The sequence below is a fragment of the Rhinopithecus roxellana genome, chromosome 19 (genome assembly GCF_007565055.1).
Source record: "Rhinopithecus roxellana isolate Shanxi Qingling chromosome 19, ASM756505v1, whole genome shotgun sequence".
NCBI lineage: Eukaryota > Metazoa > Chordata > Mammalia > Primates > Cercopithecidae > Rhinopithecus > Rhinopithecus roxellana.
The window spans coordinates 18,769,865-18,786,855 of record NC_044567.1 but is presented as its reverse complement, the minus strand read 5'-3'; the positions used below and the strand labels follow the sequence as shown (position 1 = coordinate 18,786,855).

Genomic DNA, 16,991 nt, shown 5'->3' with positions numbered 1-16,991 from the left:
AGGTGTTTCAGTTTGAACCTTCATGGGGAATTTCATGAAAACTCACAGTCCAGATTACTTACTGTATCTCTGAAATAAACTGTTCATGCTGTTCTCTTGTTTCAAACTCTCTGAGTACAGTCTACCATGGAAACAGACAGTTCCCTTTGGCTTTGCTGCCTGCCTTCTGAGCCAGTATGACTTTAGTTCGCAGGAAGTAAAGGAGCTTTTGCCCTCAGAAGAGATGGAGAGCTAGCTTTCTCAGTCTCTCTGGGCATTTTCCTGATAATACAGTTTCCAGAAGATGGAGCCTTTAAAATCTGTTGTGATTCTTGTCTTAACTTTCTGGAATTGGGATTTCATCCTTCATATTTTCCCAGACTCCTTCCTACCTTTGCTCCCTGTAATACATGATCTGCAAGGAAAAGATTCTATTCTTGACACATTACCATGTATAGTATCTTCAGGTGTAAAAACAGCCCTAAATTTGGAGTAAACCTTCCATTCAGAGCACAAAGGAGAAATCAGTGAGGCAGCTAGGCTTCCCTTTGATAGAAAAGGTGGCTCAGCACCTTAACTGAACCCCTTACGACAGGGGCTAACAAACTTTTTCTGTAAAGCCTAGATAGCCAATAATTTTAGCTTTGTGGGTCATGTGGTCTCTGTTGCATCTACTCAGCTCTGGCATTGTAGGGCAAAGGCAGCCACAGACAATAAACAAATGAGAGTGTCTGTGTTCCAGTGAAACTTTTTACAAAAAAAACAACAAATGGAGCAGGCACACAGGCTGTCGTTTGCCAGCCCCTGCCCTGTGAAATCATCATCAGAAGTTAAAAATGGTCCAGCCTTTGGACTTCATTTCTTTGAGGGAGCATAAGACTCAGAGCCTGGCTAGTTCTGAAATTTGGCCAGTGAATCCAGCTCTATGTAATAGCTGAAGGTGGTAGTCCTCCTTCTACAGTTGGCTGACACAGTAAGGCAAGCTCTGCTATAGCTTTCTCAACCCAGCCTTTATCTTTGTTTTTGAGACGGAGTCTCACTGTCACCCATTCTGGAGTGCAGTGGTGCAATCTCGGCTCACTGCAAGCTCCGCCTCGTGGGTTCACGCCATTCTCCTGCCTCAGCCTCCCGAATAGCTGGGACTACAGGCGCCTGCCACCACACCCAGCTAATTTTTTTGTATTTTTAGTAGAGACGGGGTTTCATCATGTTAACCAGGATGGTCTCGATCTCCTGACCTCGTGATCCGCCGCCTCGGCCTCCCAAAGTGCTGCGATTACAGGCGTGAGCCACCGCGCCTGGCCCCCTTTATCTTAGTAAGGGATGATTGGGTGATGAAGGTGTTATGTTATACTCTCTAGCCATCCAAGTCAGCATCCTAACTGCATTGTGCCTGTTTCTGGGCTTCTGGGGACACAACTGGAGAGGGAACGTACTTAGAGGCATGCAATAAGGTGACAAAGAGAAGCTTGCTTTTTTTCTAGGTTCCTTTTTTTTTTTTTTTTTTTTTTTGAGACGGAGTCTCGCTCTGCCGCCCAGGCTGGAGTGCAGTGGCCGGATCTCAGCTCACTGCAAGCTCCGCCTCCCAGGTTCACGCCATTCTCCTGCCTCAGCCCCCCGAGTAGCTGGGACTACAGGCGCCCGCCACCTCGCCCGGCTAATTTTTTTGTATTTTTTAGTAGAGACGGGGTTTCACCGTGTTAGCCAGGACGGTCTCGATCTCCTGACCTCGTGATCCGCCCGTCTCGGCCTCCCAAAGTGCTGGGATTACAGGCTTGAGCCACCGCGCCCGGCCGGTTTTTCTAGTTCCTTAACGCACTCTGACAGCTTTACCCAAAGCTACGATATCAAGGGAAAAGCCATTTGGAGGACAGGCAAATTGGCAGCTTTATCTTGGTGTTCACTTTATTTTATTATTTATTCTTTTGTGTTTTTTTGAGATAGAATTTTGCTTTGTTGCCTAGGCTGGAGTGCAATGGCGTGATCTCGGCTCAACGCAACCTCTACCTCCTGGGTTCAAGCGATTCTCTGCCTCAGCCTCCCGAGTAGCTGGGATTATAGGCATGCACTACCATGCCCAGCTAATTTTGTATTTTTAGTAGAGACAGGGTTTCTTCATGTTGATCAGGCTGGTCTCGAACTTGCGACTTCAGGTGATCCACCTGCCTTGGCCTCCGAAAGTGCTGGGATTACAGGCGTGAGCCACCACACCCAGCCCACTTTATTTTATTTTATTTATTTATTTGAGGTGGAGTTTTGCTCTTGTCGCCCAGGTTGGAGTGCAGTGGTGCCATCTTGGCTTACTGCAACCTCCGCCTCCTGAGTTCAAGTGATTCTCCTGCCTCAGCCTCCTAAGTAGTAGCTGGGATTACAGGCATGCGTTACCATGCCCGGCTAATTTTTGTATTTTTGGTAATGATGGGGTTTCACCATGCTGGCCAGGCTGGTCTTGAACTCCCATCCTGTGTTACAGGCATTACTGCACCTCGGTGACTCATGGCTGTAACCCTGGCACTTTGGGAGGCCAAGGTGGGCAGATACCCTGAGGTCGGGACTTTGAAACCAGCCTGGCCAACATGGTGAAACCTCGTCTCTACTAAAAATACAAAAATTAGCCAGGCGTGGTGGTAGGCGCCAGTAATCCCAGCTACTTGGGAGGCTGAGGTGGGAGAATCGCTAGAACCCAGGAGGCAGAGGCAGGAGAATCTCTAGAACCCAGGAGGCGGAGGTTGTAGTGAGCTGAGATCTTGCCATTGCACTCCAGCCTAGGCGACACAGCGAGACTCCATCCCAAAAAAACTAAAAAAAGGCCGGAAGTGGTGGCTTACGCCTGTAATCCCAGCACTTTGGGAGGCCAAGGCAGGCGGATCACAAGATCAGGAGATCGAGACCATCCTGGCTAACACGGTGAAACTCTGTCTCTACTAAAAATACAAAAAATTAGCTGGGGCCGGGCGCGGTGGCTCAAGCCTGTAATCCCAGCACTTTGGGAGGCCGAGGCGGGTGGATCACGAGGTCAGGAGATCGAGACCCTCCTGGCTAACACGGTGAAACCTCGTCTCTACTAAAAATACAAAAAAAAAAAAAACTAGCCGGGCGCGGTGGTGGGCGCCTGTAGTCCCAGCTACTCGGAGGCTGAGGCGGGAGAATGGCGGGAACCCGGGAGGCGGAGCTTGCAGTGAGCCGAGATCGCGCCACTGCACTCCAGCCTGGGCGACACAGCGAGACTCCGTCTCCAAAAAAAAAAAAAAAAAAAAATTAGCCGGGCGCGGTGGCAGGTGCCTGTAGTCCCAGCTACTCGGGAGGCTGAGGCAGGAGAATGGCGTGAACCCAGGAGGCGGAGCTTGCAGAGATCATGCCACTGCACTCCAGCCTGGGCAACAGAACGAGACTCCGTCTCAAAAAAAAAAAAAAAAAAAGATCTCTACTCCCTTCTCCCCAAAGCAGCTCCTGAGTAGCCTCTGCTAACTACTGTCCCCAAATCTGGATTTGAGAATTGAGATATACGTCTTGCCTGGTTTTAGGCTCACATGTCCGTTTGGTAGACAAGGTGTTTGATCCTTTCCAACTCTCTTGTTGCTATCCATAAACACACCCACACCTTTGTAGAAGCAAGAACTTAATGGAAGCTTGTCTGCTGTATTCTTTTCTCCCCCAAAATGTGTAAGAAAAAAATCCTGTCATGTGACTTACAGCTGTTAGCATTAAACATTTACAGTTAAAGTGAGATAGAGCATAACCAGCAGCCAGGCAGCTGCTCAGAACCCAGGCCCATCAGTAATAGAGACCTTAAAAACGGTTTTGTGGGCCAGGCGCAGTAGCTCATGTCTGTAATCCTCGCACTTTGGGAGGCCGAGGCAGGCGGATTGCCTGAGCTCAGGAGTTTGAAACCAGCCTGGGAAACAGCTGTGAAACCCCGTCTCTAATAAAAAATACAAAAAATTTGGCCAGGCTCAGTGACTCATGCCTGTAATCCCAGCACTTTGGGAGGCCAAGGTGGGCAGATCATGAGGTCAGGAGATCGAGACCATCCTGGCTAACACGGTGAAACCCCATGTCTACTAAAAATACAAAAAATTAGCCGGGCGTGGTGGCGGGCACCTGTAGTCCCAGCTACTCGGGAGGCTGAGGCAGGAGAATGGTGTGAACCCAGGAGGCAGAGCTTGCAGTGAGCCGAGATCACGCCACTGCACTCCAGCCTGGGTGACACAGCGAGACTCGGTCTCAAAACAAAAACAAAAAATTAGCCAGGCATGGCGGCGGGAGCCTGTAGTCCTAGCTATTCAGGAGGCTGAGGCAGGAGAATTGCCTGAACCGGTAGGCAGAGGTTGCAGTGAGCCAAGATCATGCTACTGCACTCTAGCCTGGGCAACAGAGGGAGATTCCCATCTCAAAAAACAAACAAACAAAAAATGTTTTATGATTCTGCTGTCAGCCTTTCTCTCCTGTCCATCCTCAGGAGGGTCTTATAAGTTGCTAGAAACACAAAGTGTGATGTCTGGTAGAGTGGGATGGGTACAGGGGTTTATAGTTTAATGTACTTATAACATTAATACAGTCAGCATGAGCAGGATTGGTGGACCGGGGTCAGGAGAAGAGAAATGTGGCTTCTTGCCCCAGCACTGTAAGTCATCTGGCTAAATGGCTTTTACCCAGACTTCAGCTGCCATAAGTTCAGAATCACAGGGTTGATCCCTTATAGCTTTTTATGTTCTCCTCTTCCTTTTCTATGTGTGTAGGAGACTGTAATGTTCTTCCTAACCCAGAGTTGTGATTTGCCAGAGGGCTGGCTGGATGAATTAAAGAACATCTTGGCTTGGGGTTAGGTTAGTTGGTGTCAGAAGGATGGCCTCCTACAGCTTTTCTAGATCATATATTCCATGATGTCACTTCCTTGGAGAGTCCTTACCCATTTTGAAACTTTGTACTCGGAAGTTTTGTTTTTCTCTGATCCATCTTCCCCCAGTGCCTCAGAAAATGAGTGATTTTGAAATTTTTTCTTTTTTCTTTTTTCTTTTTGAGATGGAGTTTAACTCTATTTTTCTTTTTCTTCTTCTTTTTTTTTTTTTTTTTTTTTTGAGATGGAGTCTCGCTCTTTCGCCCAGGCTAGAGTGCATTGGCACGATCTTGGCTCACCGCAAGCTGCTGCTTCTGGGTTCACGCCATTCTTCCACCTCAGCCTTCCGAGTAGGTGAGACTACAGGCACCCACCACCACGCCCGGCTAATTTGTTTTTGTGATTTTAGTAGAGACAGGGTTTCACCATGTTAGCCAGGATGGCCTCGATCTCCTGACCTCGTGATCTGCCCACCTCGGCCTCCCAAAGTGTTGGGATTACAGGCATGAACCACAGCGCCCGGCTGGAGTTTCGCTCTTGTTGCGCAGGCTGGAGTGCAATGGCGTGATCTCGACTCACCACAACCTCTGCCTCCGGGGTTCAGGCGATTCTTCTGCCTCAGCCTTCTGGAGTAGCTGGGATTACAGACATGCGCCACCACGCCCGGCTAATTTTGTATTTTTAGTAGAGACGGGGTTTCTCCATGTTGGTCAGGCTGGTGTTGAACTCCCAACCTCAGGTAATCCGCCTGCCTCGGCCTCCCAAAGTGCTGGGATTACAGGCGTGAGCCACCGCACCCGGGCTTTTTTTTTTTTTTTTTTTTTTTTTTTTGAGATGGAGTCTCCCTCTCTTGCCCAGACTGGAGTGCAGTGGCGCAATCTTGGCTCACTGCAACCTCCACCTCCTGGATTCAAGCAGTTCTTCTGCCTCAGTCTCTCCAGTAGCTCGGACTACAGGCATGCGCCACCGGAAATTTTTTCTTTCTTAATCCTCGGCCTCTGCTCTATATTTCTCCTTCTCAGGATCACAATATAGTAATGGCTCTCTAAATATTTACTGTTTGAATGGCTGAAATGATAAAAGGTCCTTGGTCTTTAAACCATCTTTAGATAACAACTTTGACCTCCGTCCATGGCAGAGCACTGGGGCTCTGGGGACGAATGCCAAAATTTCCTTCTTTTACTGCTTCTTTATATGCATATCTGCCCCCTAGTGGAGGGACCTTTAAATGGCAGATTGACCCAATGACTGGATAAACTCATAGAAATAATAGCTAACATTTGTCAAGTTGCTACCATGTGCCAGGCACTATATTGAATATTTTCACATATGTTCTCACTCATTCCTCAAAAATTCTGTATGGAAGACTCTCTTGTCTTTGTCACAAAGATAAGGCATAGAGGGTTTGTCACTTGCCAGTGCCACATGACTGTCCTATGACTGGCCCGTACTCAGCTCAGACTACAAAATCTGTGTTTCAAATACATTGCCTGTGCCTCTCTGCCTACAGATAGAGGTTCCTGCTACCTATGTTACCTATGCCCTCTGACCTTCAAAATAGAAGGATGAACAGAGAGGTCTCCATTGGGAGGAATGGATTTCAGGCAGAAAATTTCCTCCAGTCCATCCTGGAATAGACAGCAGTGCTTTCTGTTACATTTAACTCTCAGGCTGAAGGCCAGGGTGTCCTGCAGTTGGGGCTTCCTTAGTCAGTTTTCTTTGTGTTGCCTGTGGTCATACTCAGCCACATCTACTATCCTTGAATAATAACTATTGACCATCATAGTTCCTGTTCACATAGCATTTTCATTGAAATGAAAATGCTCATTTAGTGAAAATGTTCACTGACTCTCTTGATCTTAGTAATTCTGTGAAGTAGGAGAGCAGAATTCATCCCTGTTGATAATTGAGGAATGACAGGCTCTCAGTATGGGCAGATGATGAAGCTAGTACTTGAATACAGGTTTTTCTAACCCTTTACAAACTACAGATTTCCTATTCCCTATATTGTCTATGTCTCTGTTTTTTTTTTTTTTTTTTTTTTTTTTTTGAGACAGAGTCTCGCTCTGTCGTCCAGGCTGGAGTGCAGTGGCGCGATCTCGGCTCACTGCAAGCTCCGCCTCCTGGGTTCACACCATTCTCCTGCCTCAGCCTCCTGAGTAGCTGGGACTGCAGGCGCCCGCCACCACGCCTGGCTAATTTTTTGTATTTTTAGTAGAGACGGGGTTTCACCGTGTTAACCGGGATGGTCTCGATCTCATGACCTTGTGATCCGCCTGCCTCGGCCTCCCAAAGTGCTGGGATTACAGGCGTGAGCCACCACGCCCGGCCTATATGTCTCTATTAATGACACTATTGGTACAAGCTATTTAAGTAAGTTGCTTACAAAGCTGTGGTATCTGTGTTGACTGTGTAGTTATGGAAATACATTACAGAAGAAAATAAGTAGTCAGGGTGTCTGTGTAGGGGCTATGATAAGTGTTGAGAAAACTTTTTTTTTTTTTTGAGATGGAGTCTTGCTCTGTTGCCCAGGCTGGAGTACAGTGGCGTGATCTCAGCTCACTGCTGCAAGCTCCGCCTCCCGGGTTCAGGCCATTCTCCTGCCTCAGCCTCCCAAGTAGCTGGAACTATAGACACCCACCACCACACCTGGCTAATTTTTTTGTTTGTTTTTGTATTTTTCATAGAGACAGGGTTTCACTGGGTTAGCCAGGATGGTCTTGATCTCCTGACCTCATGATCTGCCTGCCTCAGCCTCCCAAAGTGCTGGGATTACAGGCTTGAGCCACTGCGCTCAGCCACTTTTTTTTTTTTTTTCTTCTTCTGAGACGGAGTCTTGCTCTGCCGCCCAGGCTGGAGTGCAGTGGCTGGTTCTCAGCTCACTGCAAGCTCTGCCTCCCGGGTTCCCGCCATTCTCCTGCCTCAGCCTCCCGAGTAGCTGGGACTACAGGCGCCCGCCTCGTCGCCCAGCTAGTTTTTTGTATTTTTAGTAGAGACGGGGGTTTCACCGTACTAGCCAGGATGGTCTCGATCTCCTGACCTCGTGATCCGCCCGTCTCGGCCTCCCAAAGTGCTGGGATTACAGGCTTGAGCCACCGCGCCCAGCCTTTTCTTTCTTTTTATTTTTATTTTTTTGACAGAGTCTTACTCTGTTGCCCAGGTTGGAGTGCAGTGGTGCCATCTTGGCTCACTGCAACCCCCGCCTCCCAGGTTTAAGCAATTCTCTGCCTCAGCCTCCCAAGTAGCTGGGATTACAGGCACCTGCCACCATGCCTGGCTAATTTTTTGTATTTTTTTTAGTAGAGATGGGGTTTCTCCATCTTGGCCAGCTGGTCTTGAACTCCTGACCTCGTGATCCACCCACCTCAGCCTCCCAAAGTGCTGGGATTACAGGTGTGGCTCACACATCTCAGCCACCATGCCCAGCTGAGAAAACCTTTTTTTTTTTTTTTTTGACATGAAGTCTCGCTCTGTCGCCCAGGCTGGAGTGCAGTGGCACAATCTTGGCTCACTGCAACCTCCACCTGCCAGGTTCAAGCAATGCTCCTGCCTCAGCCTCCCAAGTAGCTGGGATTACAGGCGCACTCCACCATCCGCAGCTAATTTTTTGTATTTTTAGTAGAGACAGGGTTTCACCATGCTGGGCAGGGTAGTCTTGAACTCCTGACCTCATGATCCACCCACTTTGGCCTCCCAAAGTGCTGGGATTACAGGCTTGAGCCACCGTGCCCAGCGGAAAACTTTTTTTTTTTTTTTTTTTTTTTTTTTTTTTTTGAGACGGAGTCTCACTCTGCCGCCCAGGCTGGAGTGTAGTGGCCGGATCTCAGCTCACTGCAAGCTCCGCCTCCCGGGTTCCCGCCATTCTCCTGCCTCAGCCTCCCAAGTAGCTGGGACTACAGGCACCCGCCAGGTCGCCTGGCTAGTTTTTTGTATTTTTAGTAGAGACGGGGTTTCACCATGTTAGCCAGGATGGTCTCGATCTCCTGACCTCGTGATCCGCCCGTCTCGGCCTCCCAAAGTGCTGGGATTACAGGCTTGAGCCACCGCGCCCGGCTGGAAAACTTTTTTTTTAAGGGTTAGGCTGAAGTCTGGTATGTGAGGTAGATGGTGCTGTATTCCCAGAATGACACCCCTTTTTTGTTCAATACACTGTACTCATCTTTGGGGTTCTTCCTTAACAAAGCTACTGTAGCCTTGTGGCCACTCTCCCTACCCTCATTTCACTTTATTTCTGAATCATTTGACAGCCCTCTTCACCACTGTCAGTATCAGTGGAGACAGGACAAAGAAAACTGATCAATGTGGATAAGTGCCCCTTCCATACTCCTGCATGAGGCCAAGCTTCCCCCTTGCCTCTGCTAGAAAAAAACCTCAGAGTTGGTACTAACTTGGAACAAAGGGACTCTTCTATTCATCAAGGTACTATACGACTTCTAGTTGGATTTCAAGGGGAGAAGCCCACCAGCATGAAGGTGGGTTAGGTTTAAAGCACTGTGCTAGGAGTATCATATGAGATTTTGACCAATAAGACAGATAGATACAGTGGTTGACCAAGGCAGCTTCTATTGGAATTCTGGTGTCTTGAGTTTAGGGACTTTCTCTTAATCAGTGATCCCAGACTTTTTTTTGCCAGTATTTGAAAGCACAGACCTGTTTGGGGGGCTGGGGATGCCTGGCCCTTTTTGCTCAGATCTGCTTGTGAGCATGGGCCCAAATCTCTCTGCCCCTCCTGACTTAAGCTTTCTTTTCCTGCTTTCCAGAGCAGGAGTTTCTAAGCTGTTGCTAACCAGCATTATCACCAAAGGCAGCTGTACCCATTTTCCTTCTCATACCCTCATTAGCCTACCTCTGTTCTACGTGATGCCCAGTGACATGACTTTGAATGGGGTCTCCTTTGGGCCAAGGCCACCTGAGGCCACAAGCTGGGCATTCAGTCAGATTAGTCGTTGGCGTATCCTCCTGCCTTTTGCAAGGGGAGGAAGTAAAGAGAGAGTCAGCTAGCTGAACCTGGGCTTCTAGCCAAGCCAGTTCTGCTTCGGGCAGTTTGTGTACTCACTCATTCAGCAAGCATTTATTAGGCACCTTTTGTGTATACTCAGGGGAGACCCTCCCTCAGAGACAGAGAGAGTGGAGCGGAGCCCCCTTGCAGGAGCTTGGCATCCTTAAAGAGCCCTTGTTCTCAGAACCTTTTCCTTTTTGACTGGAAGCCGGACATCCGCTGAGCCCCCTGATGGGAGGCAACAGGAGATGGGAACAAAGAGACTGTTAACATTAATGAGGCACACCAAGTGGGCATTTCCGCAGTCTCCAAAGGAAGGCAGGTTTTTCCTCTTTCTTTTTGGAAAGTGACAGCTGACATGGACCAAATACAGACTATTTTTGGCTCTCAGGACTGAAAGGACTGAAAGATGCTCTGAATCCTTTCTTCTCAATTCCCTCCCTGCTGCCCTGTCATTATTATCTTCCTTCTCAAGCAAATAAATAAAGCCTTTGATCCTCACCCAGTCAGGCATAGAGTGAACTGTAAATAAAAGTGAACTTGTGACGTGGGGAAGGGGAAAGATGTTGGCAGCTTATTCCTCTGCTCCTGAAAGGAAGCATTCTGTCTACTGTTCCAGGGTGCCCACCCAGTGGGCAAAGCCCCCCAGCTGCCAAGATGCAAGGGAAAGCTGATGCCTCATTGTTCCCTGCAGACTAAAGAGTCATAGCTCTGGGTATCCTCTGGACTGAAGGGCCACCACGGCCCTGACAAGGAGCTTTGCTTAGAGCTTTCTACCCCCAGGCCACATGGGCTAGCAGAGTTCCAGACCCTGCATTTCTCTCTCTCTCTCTTTTTTTTTTTTTTTTTTCTTTTTCTGAGACAGAGTCTTGCTCTGTTGCCCAGGCTGGAGTGCAGTGGTGCAATGTCGGCTCACTGCAACCTTCGCCTCCTGGGTTCAAGCAAGCAATTCTCCTGCCTCAGCCTCCCAAATAGCTGGGATTACAGGTGCCTGCCACCCTGTCTGGCTAATTTTTGTATTTTAGTAGAGATGGGGTTTCACCATGTTGCCCAGGCTGGTCTTGAACTTCTGACTTCAGATGATCCACCCGCCTTGGCCTCCCAAAATGCTGGGATTTACAAGCGTGAGCTACGGTGCCCAGCGACCCTGCATTTCTATGTATGGGGAGAACTCTGGGTTACCTGAGAATTGACCAAATTCTGGTTCTCCAAGATACGAGACTTCGAAAGATGCTTTGCTGTTCTGATCTCTACTTACCTCATTTATAAAATGGAAATGATGGTAGTGCCTGCTTCTAGAGCAATAGTGAGGATTCACTGAGATGGCCTGTCACCTCGCACAAGACCTGGCCCACTATAAGCACTTACTGCACACTAGCAGTGCTTGTTAATATGAAGACTGAAGCTGGGTTTAGAATGAAGGCTACCAATGACAACCTAGTCACTTCCCCACCCTACCCCAGGCCCTCAAAAGGGGAATGTAGAAGGGCTGGTTGCCTTGGCACTGATGAGCTCCCTCTCCCTCTTTGCTCTCCTTCCCATTCTCTCTCTCTAGGGGACACTACACAGAAAATGAGAACTGCTCACTATCCTACCCCAGCCGAATTGGATGCATATGCTAAGAAGGTCGCAAACAACCCACTGACTATAAAAATCTTCCCCAACAGTGTGAAGGTTCCCCAGCGGAAACACGTTCGTCGTACTGTGAACGGCCTCGACACATCAGCCCAGCGCTACAGCCCCTACCCGACACAGGCTGCCACCAAGGCAGGCCTGCTTGCCATTGTCAAAGTGCCAGCCAAAAGCATACTCAAGGACTTTGACGGCACCCGAGCCCGGTTGCTCCCTGAGGCCATCATGAACCCCCCAGTGGCACCGTATGCTACTGTGGCACCCAGCACTTTAGCCCACCCCCAGGCCCAGGCTCTGGCCCGCCAGCAGGCCCTGCAGCATGCACAGACCCTGGCCCATGCCCCTCCCCAGACGCTGCAGCACCCTCAGGGTATCCCGCCACCCCAGGCACTGTCCCACCCTCAGAGCCTCCAGCAGCCTCAGGGCCTGGGCCACCCTCAGCCCATGGCCCAAACCCAGGGCTTGGTCCACCCTCAGGCCCTGGCTCACCAGGGTCTCCAGCACCCCCACAATCCCTTGCTGCATGGAGGCCGGAAGATGCCAGACTCAGATGCCCCCCCGAATGTGACCGTGTCTACCTCAACTATCCCCCTTTCAATGGCGGCCACTCTGCAGCACAGCCAGCCCCCGGACCTGAGTAGCATCGTGCACCAGATCAACCAGTTTTGCCAGACGAGGGCAGGCATCAGCACTACCTCAGTGTGTGAGGGCCAGATCGCCAATCCCAGCCCCATTAGTCGCAGTCTGCTCATCAATGCAAGCACCCGGGTGTCGACCCACAGCGTCCCCACACCAATGCCTTCATGTGTGGTCAATCCCATGGAGCACACCCATGCGGCCACTGCCGCGTTGGCTGCTGCAGGTCCTGTCAACCTGCCCACAGGCATCTCTCGCGCCCCCACTGGCTACCCTAGCGACCTCAAGCCAGTCACCTGGAACCAGCACCAGCTGGCCCACCTACAACAGATGTGCAGCGAGGCTGGTGGGACGCCAGCCCCTGGCCTGACAGGCAAGCATGCAGCAGGACGCGAGTTGGCAGGGCCTGGCTTTGTGGGCAAGGCCCCTGCCTACCCGCAAGAACTCTGCCTGGCGCCGTCCTTCCATCTGAAGCCACCCCTGGAAAAGCCGACCCCATCCCCACCAGTCAACGGCATGGCAGCCCCATTGGCCTACCCCAATGGTCACTACTTCCAACCCCTGTGGAACAACATTCTGCCCACTCCCAATAGCGACAGCTCGGGGTCTCAGGACCTCGCCATGTCGTTCCACGGTGGGCAGCCCACAGGTGCACCCCTCGACTGTGCGGCAGCTCCCGGGGCCCACTACCGAGCAGGGACCGGGGGCGGTCCAGTGGCAAGCCAGAACAGCTTGATGCAAACAGTGGATTACCTAAGTGGGGATTTCCAACAGGCCTGCTTCCGAGAACAGAGCCTGGCCATGCTAAGCAAGGCCCACCGAGCCCCTGGCAACCGAGCCCCCGATCCCACAGAGAGTCGAAGTCTTCATATCCAGCACCCAGGGTATAGATAGGTAGCCCTGCTGCCCTCCACGTGCAACACATCATACATCACCCTCCTAGGTTTAGTCTTTTAAGTAACTGGATAGTTTCAAGGTTTCACTGCTCCAGTGTGATCATTCTTAGATGTCTAAGAAAGGGAATTTGGTGGGATCTAACTGGGGACAGAAGGGGTCCTCTCATCCTCCCCTCCAGCAACTTTTGGTTTTATGTTAGAAGCTAACCCCAAGCTCAGGCTTTTCTCTCCACTGACTGCCTGTCAGCTATTCTCCCCACCTTGGCCATTTCCAGCCAGCTCCCAGCCATCTTTTCTTGAACCTCTTCCTGTTTCCCTTAGGATGACTGAGGTGTGGGCTGAGGGAATGCCCTAGTTGAGGTAGTGGAGGTGCTCAGGCCCCTAAGCCAGACCTCTACCTGTTGCTACTGCCCTTCCCCTCCCCCCAGGACTAAGAAGCAAGATTTCCCAAGTGCTCTGAAAGCTAATTCCTTATTCACCCAAAGATCTCAAATCAAAGCTGATCCAGTCTTCAGGTCCTTCCAGTTCCTTTCCATTCCTTAAGGCTTTGTTTTGTGTCTATATTGATCCCACAGCCACTGCACTTGGCCATGCCACACTTGATCTCAAGGGCATCTTGGAAGTATTTGACCGTTTCGTGAGATATGGGGGAAAAAAGCCTTTGTAGTGGCATCTTGGTTCCAGACTCCCCTTTTCAAACCTAGAAAAATACAACGTACCCAAGTATACCCAAGATCCCTTTCTTACTGTTGCCTGTCCTGTAACTCACCTGCCCACAGCCCCTATCCTTTCCCCTTCAACAAAAACAAAACCTACCTTGAGGAATTAGGTAAGTAAGGAATGATCACATTGGAGTTTGGGATTAAAAACACCAAAAAAAAAAAAAAAAAAAAAATTTGGTTCTCTCTACACTGGCTAAGAATATTGCTCTACACTGTAAGTTTTAAATGTTACGTTTCTGTATGAATGTAGTGTGGGTTTGAGTAGCATTGTGTGTGAGTGGCCCCACAGGTACATTCACCCTCTAGTGCAGCCCCTCAGTTTAATGAAGAAAAAAAAACAACACAAAGCCTTAAGCTCTTTGAATACTTCCTTTACCAAATGAGCATGGTTCTAACACCTGGAGATGGGCCTACATTGGGAACAGCCCCTCCTGCCCTCTGTCCATTCTTAGAGCATCCCTTCATCCAGTCCATGCTCAGCACGTCTCATCCCAAGTGACAGTTGGCTAGAAACACTTTTCTGTGATTTTAAGCTTAGATTGTTTTGTTATAAATTTTTGCACCCTTCTGTTAAAGATCAGAATGGGCTTTTTTATTTTTCACAGATGAAATAAGCCCTCACCTTTCCTCTTGTCTCTGGCAAATGTCAGCTGATGGTTCTTATTTAAGGTTTTGCATTTTGTTCACAATCCACTACTGTTCGTTAGCCAGAAATTCTCTAGTGATCTGGAGCAATGTGACTGAAGACCAGTTTTTAAGTTATGTGTTGGCAAGTTGCCTTATATTTAAAAGGAAAAAGGAAAAAAAAAAAAAAAAAAACCTGATTGTGTTATGCCAAATGATAGCAACATGAAATCCTAATTTATTGTTCCCGATTGTTTTTCTGCTGTCTGTGAACACTGGTACCTCCCTGTCCTGAGCCCTCAGGAGCACCTGCAGCTTCTGGCTCAATGCCTTCTCCCAAGGTGTTGGCCACCACCTCACCCAGGGCCCTCTTCCAGTTCCTGCTTTTCTGAGTCAGATTTAAAGAGCACCACTGTCTTCCCCCTATCCCTTGCTTGATCTCCAAAACAGATACTCTTGGTTGTATTTTTTTTTTCCTCCCCAGTACTTCTCCCTGAAAGGTGAGCTGCCATTTTAGGAAATTGGACCAGACACCAACTTGGGGGCTTTAAGTCAACCTCAAACCCATCTCTTCCTGTGTAGGGGTGCAAGTCTTTGAAACTCTCACTCCCACCCCTAGTCTGCATGGAAAATGTACTGTGATCCCCTTGCCCCCTACTGCCCTCGCCTTTGGTGTGAGATATTCCCTCTATCGGAGTTCAGCCTGAGTCCCTCTCCCCTCTGCCAGCCAACCCCCAGCCAGCAATAAGGGTCCAAGCCAGGGCCTCCTCTCCACACTCCCTGTCTCCATCCCACACTACCCTAGGGAATACCTGGATTCCCCACTCTATCCACATACTGTAGCATTCATTCTCCATCTCTCACCTCACCTGTGGTGGTTTATGGGTGTGATGGGGTTTTTAAGATGATTATAAACCAGTAAAAGGAAAAAAACCTTGTTTTCTGACCTTGTTCTATTCATTTACTGCTGTGAACGTTAGAGGTAACTTTTTCTTCTAACAGTTTCTAACATACCTCGCTTGCTAGGAATGATTCCTTATTTTTAAAAGGGGGACCCCTGTAATATGCATCCCACCCAGAAGCCATCTCCAAATCCATTTTTTCAGGCTAGGTGCTGTGGTGATTGTAGACAGTTCTTCAATGAAACCTTGGACACAGGGTACCCAGCTGACAGGCCCTCTCCCCGAGCAGGAATGCTATGGGCTTACTGTGAAGTTTGATGGATAAGTGTGGTTTGCTATCTCTCACTGGAGGCCCAAAAGGTCCTGCCATTTGCACTCCAAGGGCCGTAAGTCATTGAGAAATGGGGATCTGGTGGTTTTGTTTTGTTTGAGGCAAAGTCTCACTCTGTCGCCCAGGCTGGAGTCCAATGGCACGATTCTGGCTTGCTGCAACCTCCGCTTCCCAGGTTCAAGTGATTCTTCTGTCTTAGCCTCCTGAGTAGCTGGGATTATAGGCGCCCGGCTAATTTTTTGTATTTTTAGTAGAGATGGGGTTTCGCCATGTTGGCCAGGCTGATCTCAAACTCCTGACCTCAAGTGATTCACCTGCCTCGGCCTCCCAAAGTGCTGGGATTACAGGCGTGGGCCACCGTGCCTGGCCAAGAAATGGGGATCTGATCTGTTAATAACCCAACCTAAAACTTCAAACCTGCCTTCTCCCATTTCCAACACTGAAAATTCTGAGGGCCTCTGACAGAGGTGAAGGTGATAGGCACTGTTATCTGCAACACAACTGGCCCCTCTTGGTGATTCCAGTTTTCTTATGTTGAATTTTGGATAACTTTTTTTTTTTTTTTTTGTCTGCAGAGGGGAAAAACAACAACAACAACAACAAAAACTCAGTGATTGTGGCCGGGAGCAGTGGCTCACGCCTGTAATCCCAGCACTTTGGGAGGCCAAAGCAGGTGGATCATCTGAGGTCAGGAGTTCAAGACCAGCCTGGCCAACATGGTGAAACCCTGTCTCTACTAAAAATACAAAAATAAGCCAGGTGTGGCAGCGGGTGCCTCTAGTCCCAGCTACTCAGGAGGCTGAGGCAGGAGAATCACTTGAACCTGGGAGGCAGAGGTTGCAGTGAGCCGAGATCGCGCCACTGCATTCCAGCCTGGATGACAAGAGCAAAAACTCCATCAAAAAAAAAAAGAAAAAGAAAATTGAGGCTTGGCGCGGTGGCTCACCTCTGTAATCACAGCACTTTGGGAGGCCGAGGCCAGCCAGATCACCTTAGGTCAGGAGTTCAAGACCAGCCTGGCCAACATGGTAAAACCTGTGTCTACTAAAAATACAGAAATTAGCCAGGTGTGGTGGCAGGGGCTAATCCCAGCTACTCGGGAGGCTGAGGCAGGAGAATCGCTTGTGAACCCGGGAGGCAGAGGTTACAGTGAGCTGAGATCGTGCCACTGCACTCCAGTCTGGGCAAAAAGGGTGAGACTCTGTCTCAAAAAAAAATAATAATTAAAATAAATTTATTGCACAAGATGCGGGATTCAGGGAGGCTAGAATCTGACCGTTGGTGGCTAGAGTCCACAGGTGGCTTCCTGAATGCTTACAGAGCTAGAGCACCCAGCCTTCTTGCGCACACCCTTTTCTGCACGGTAGTTTTGTGTTTGTTTGTTTGTTTTGAGATAGAGTCTTGCTCGGTGGCCCAGGCTGGAGTGCAGTGAT

General features: G+C 49.3%; 1 protein-coding gene across 10 annotated transcripts in view; it reads left to right on the top strand.

The window, feature by feature from the left end:
* Positions 1-15,261, top strand: part of FAM222B (family with sequence similarity 222 member B) — a 100,217-nt gene extending 84,956 nt beyond the window's left edge. For 5 of the 10 annotated variants that reach the window (XM_010378313.2, XM_010378314.2, XM_030923426.1 and 2 more), the window contains one exon: positions 11,371-15,261. In XM_010378313.2, the coding sequence (XP_010376615.1) occupies positions 11,371-12,977 (1,607 nt within the window). In that variant the 3' untranslated portion in view covers positions 12,978-15,261. Of the gene's footprint in view, positions 1-5,135; positions 5,171-11,370 lie in introns of those variants that run through there. The other 5 variants (XM_010378316.2, XM_010378317.2, XM_030923429.1 and 2 more) reach the window with 2 other exon arrangements.
* Positions 15,262-16,991: the final 1,730 nt, after the last annotated feature.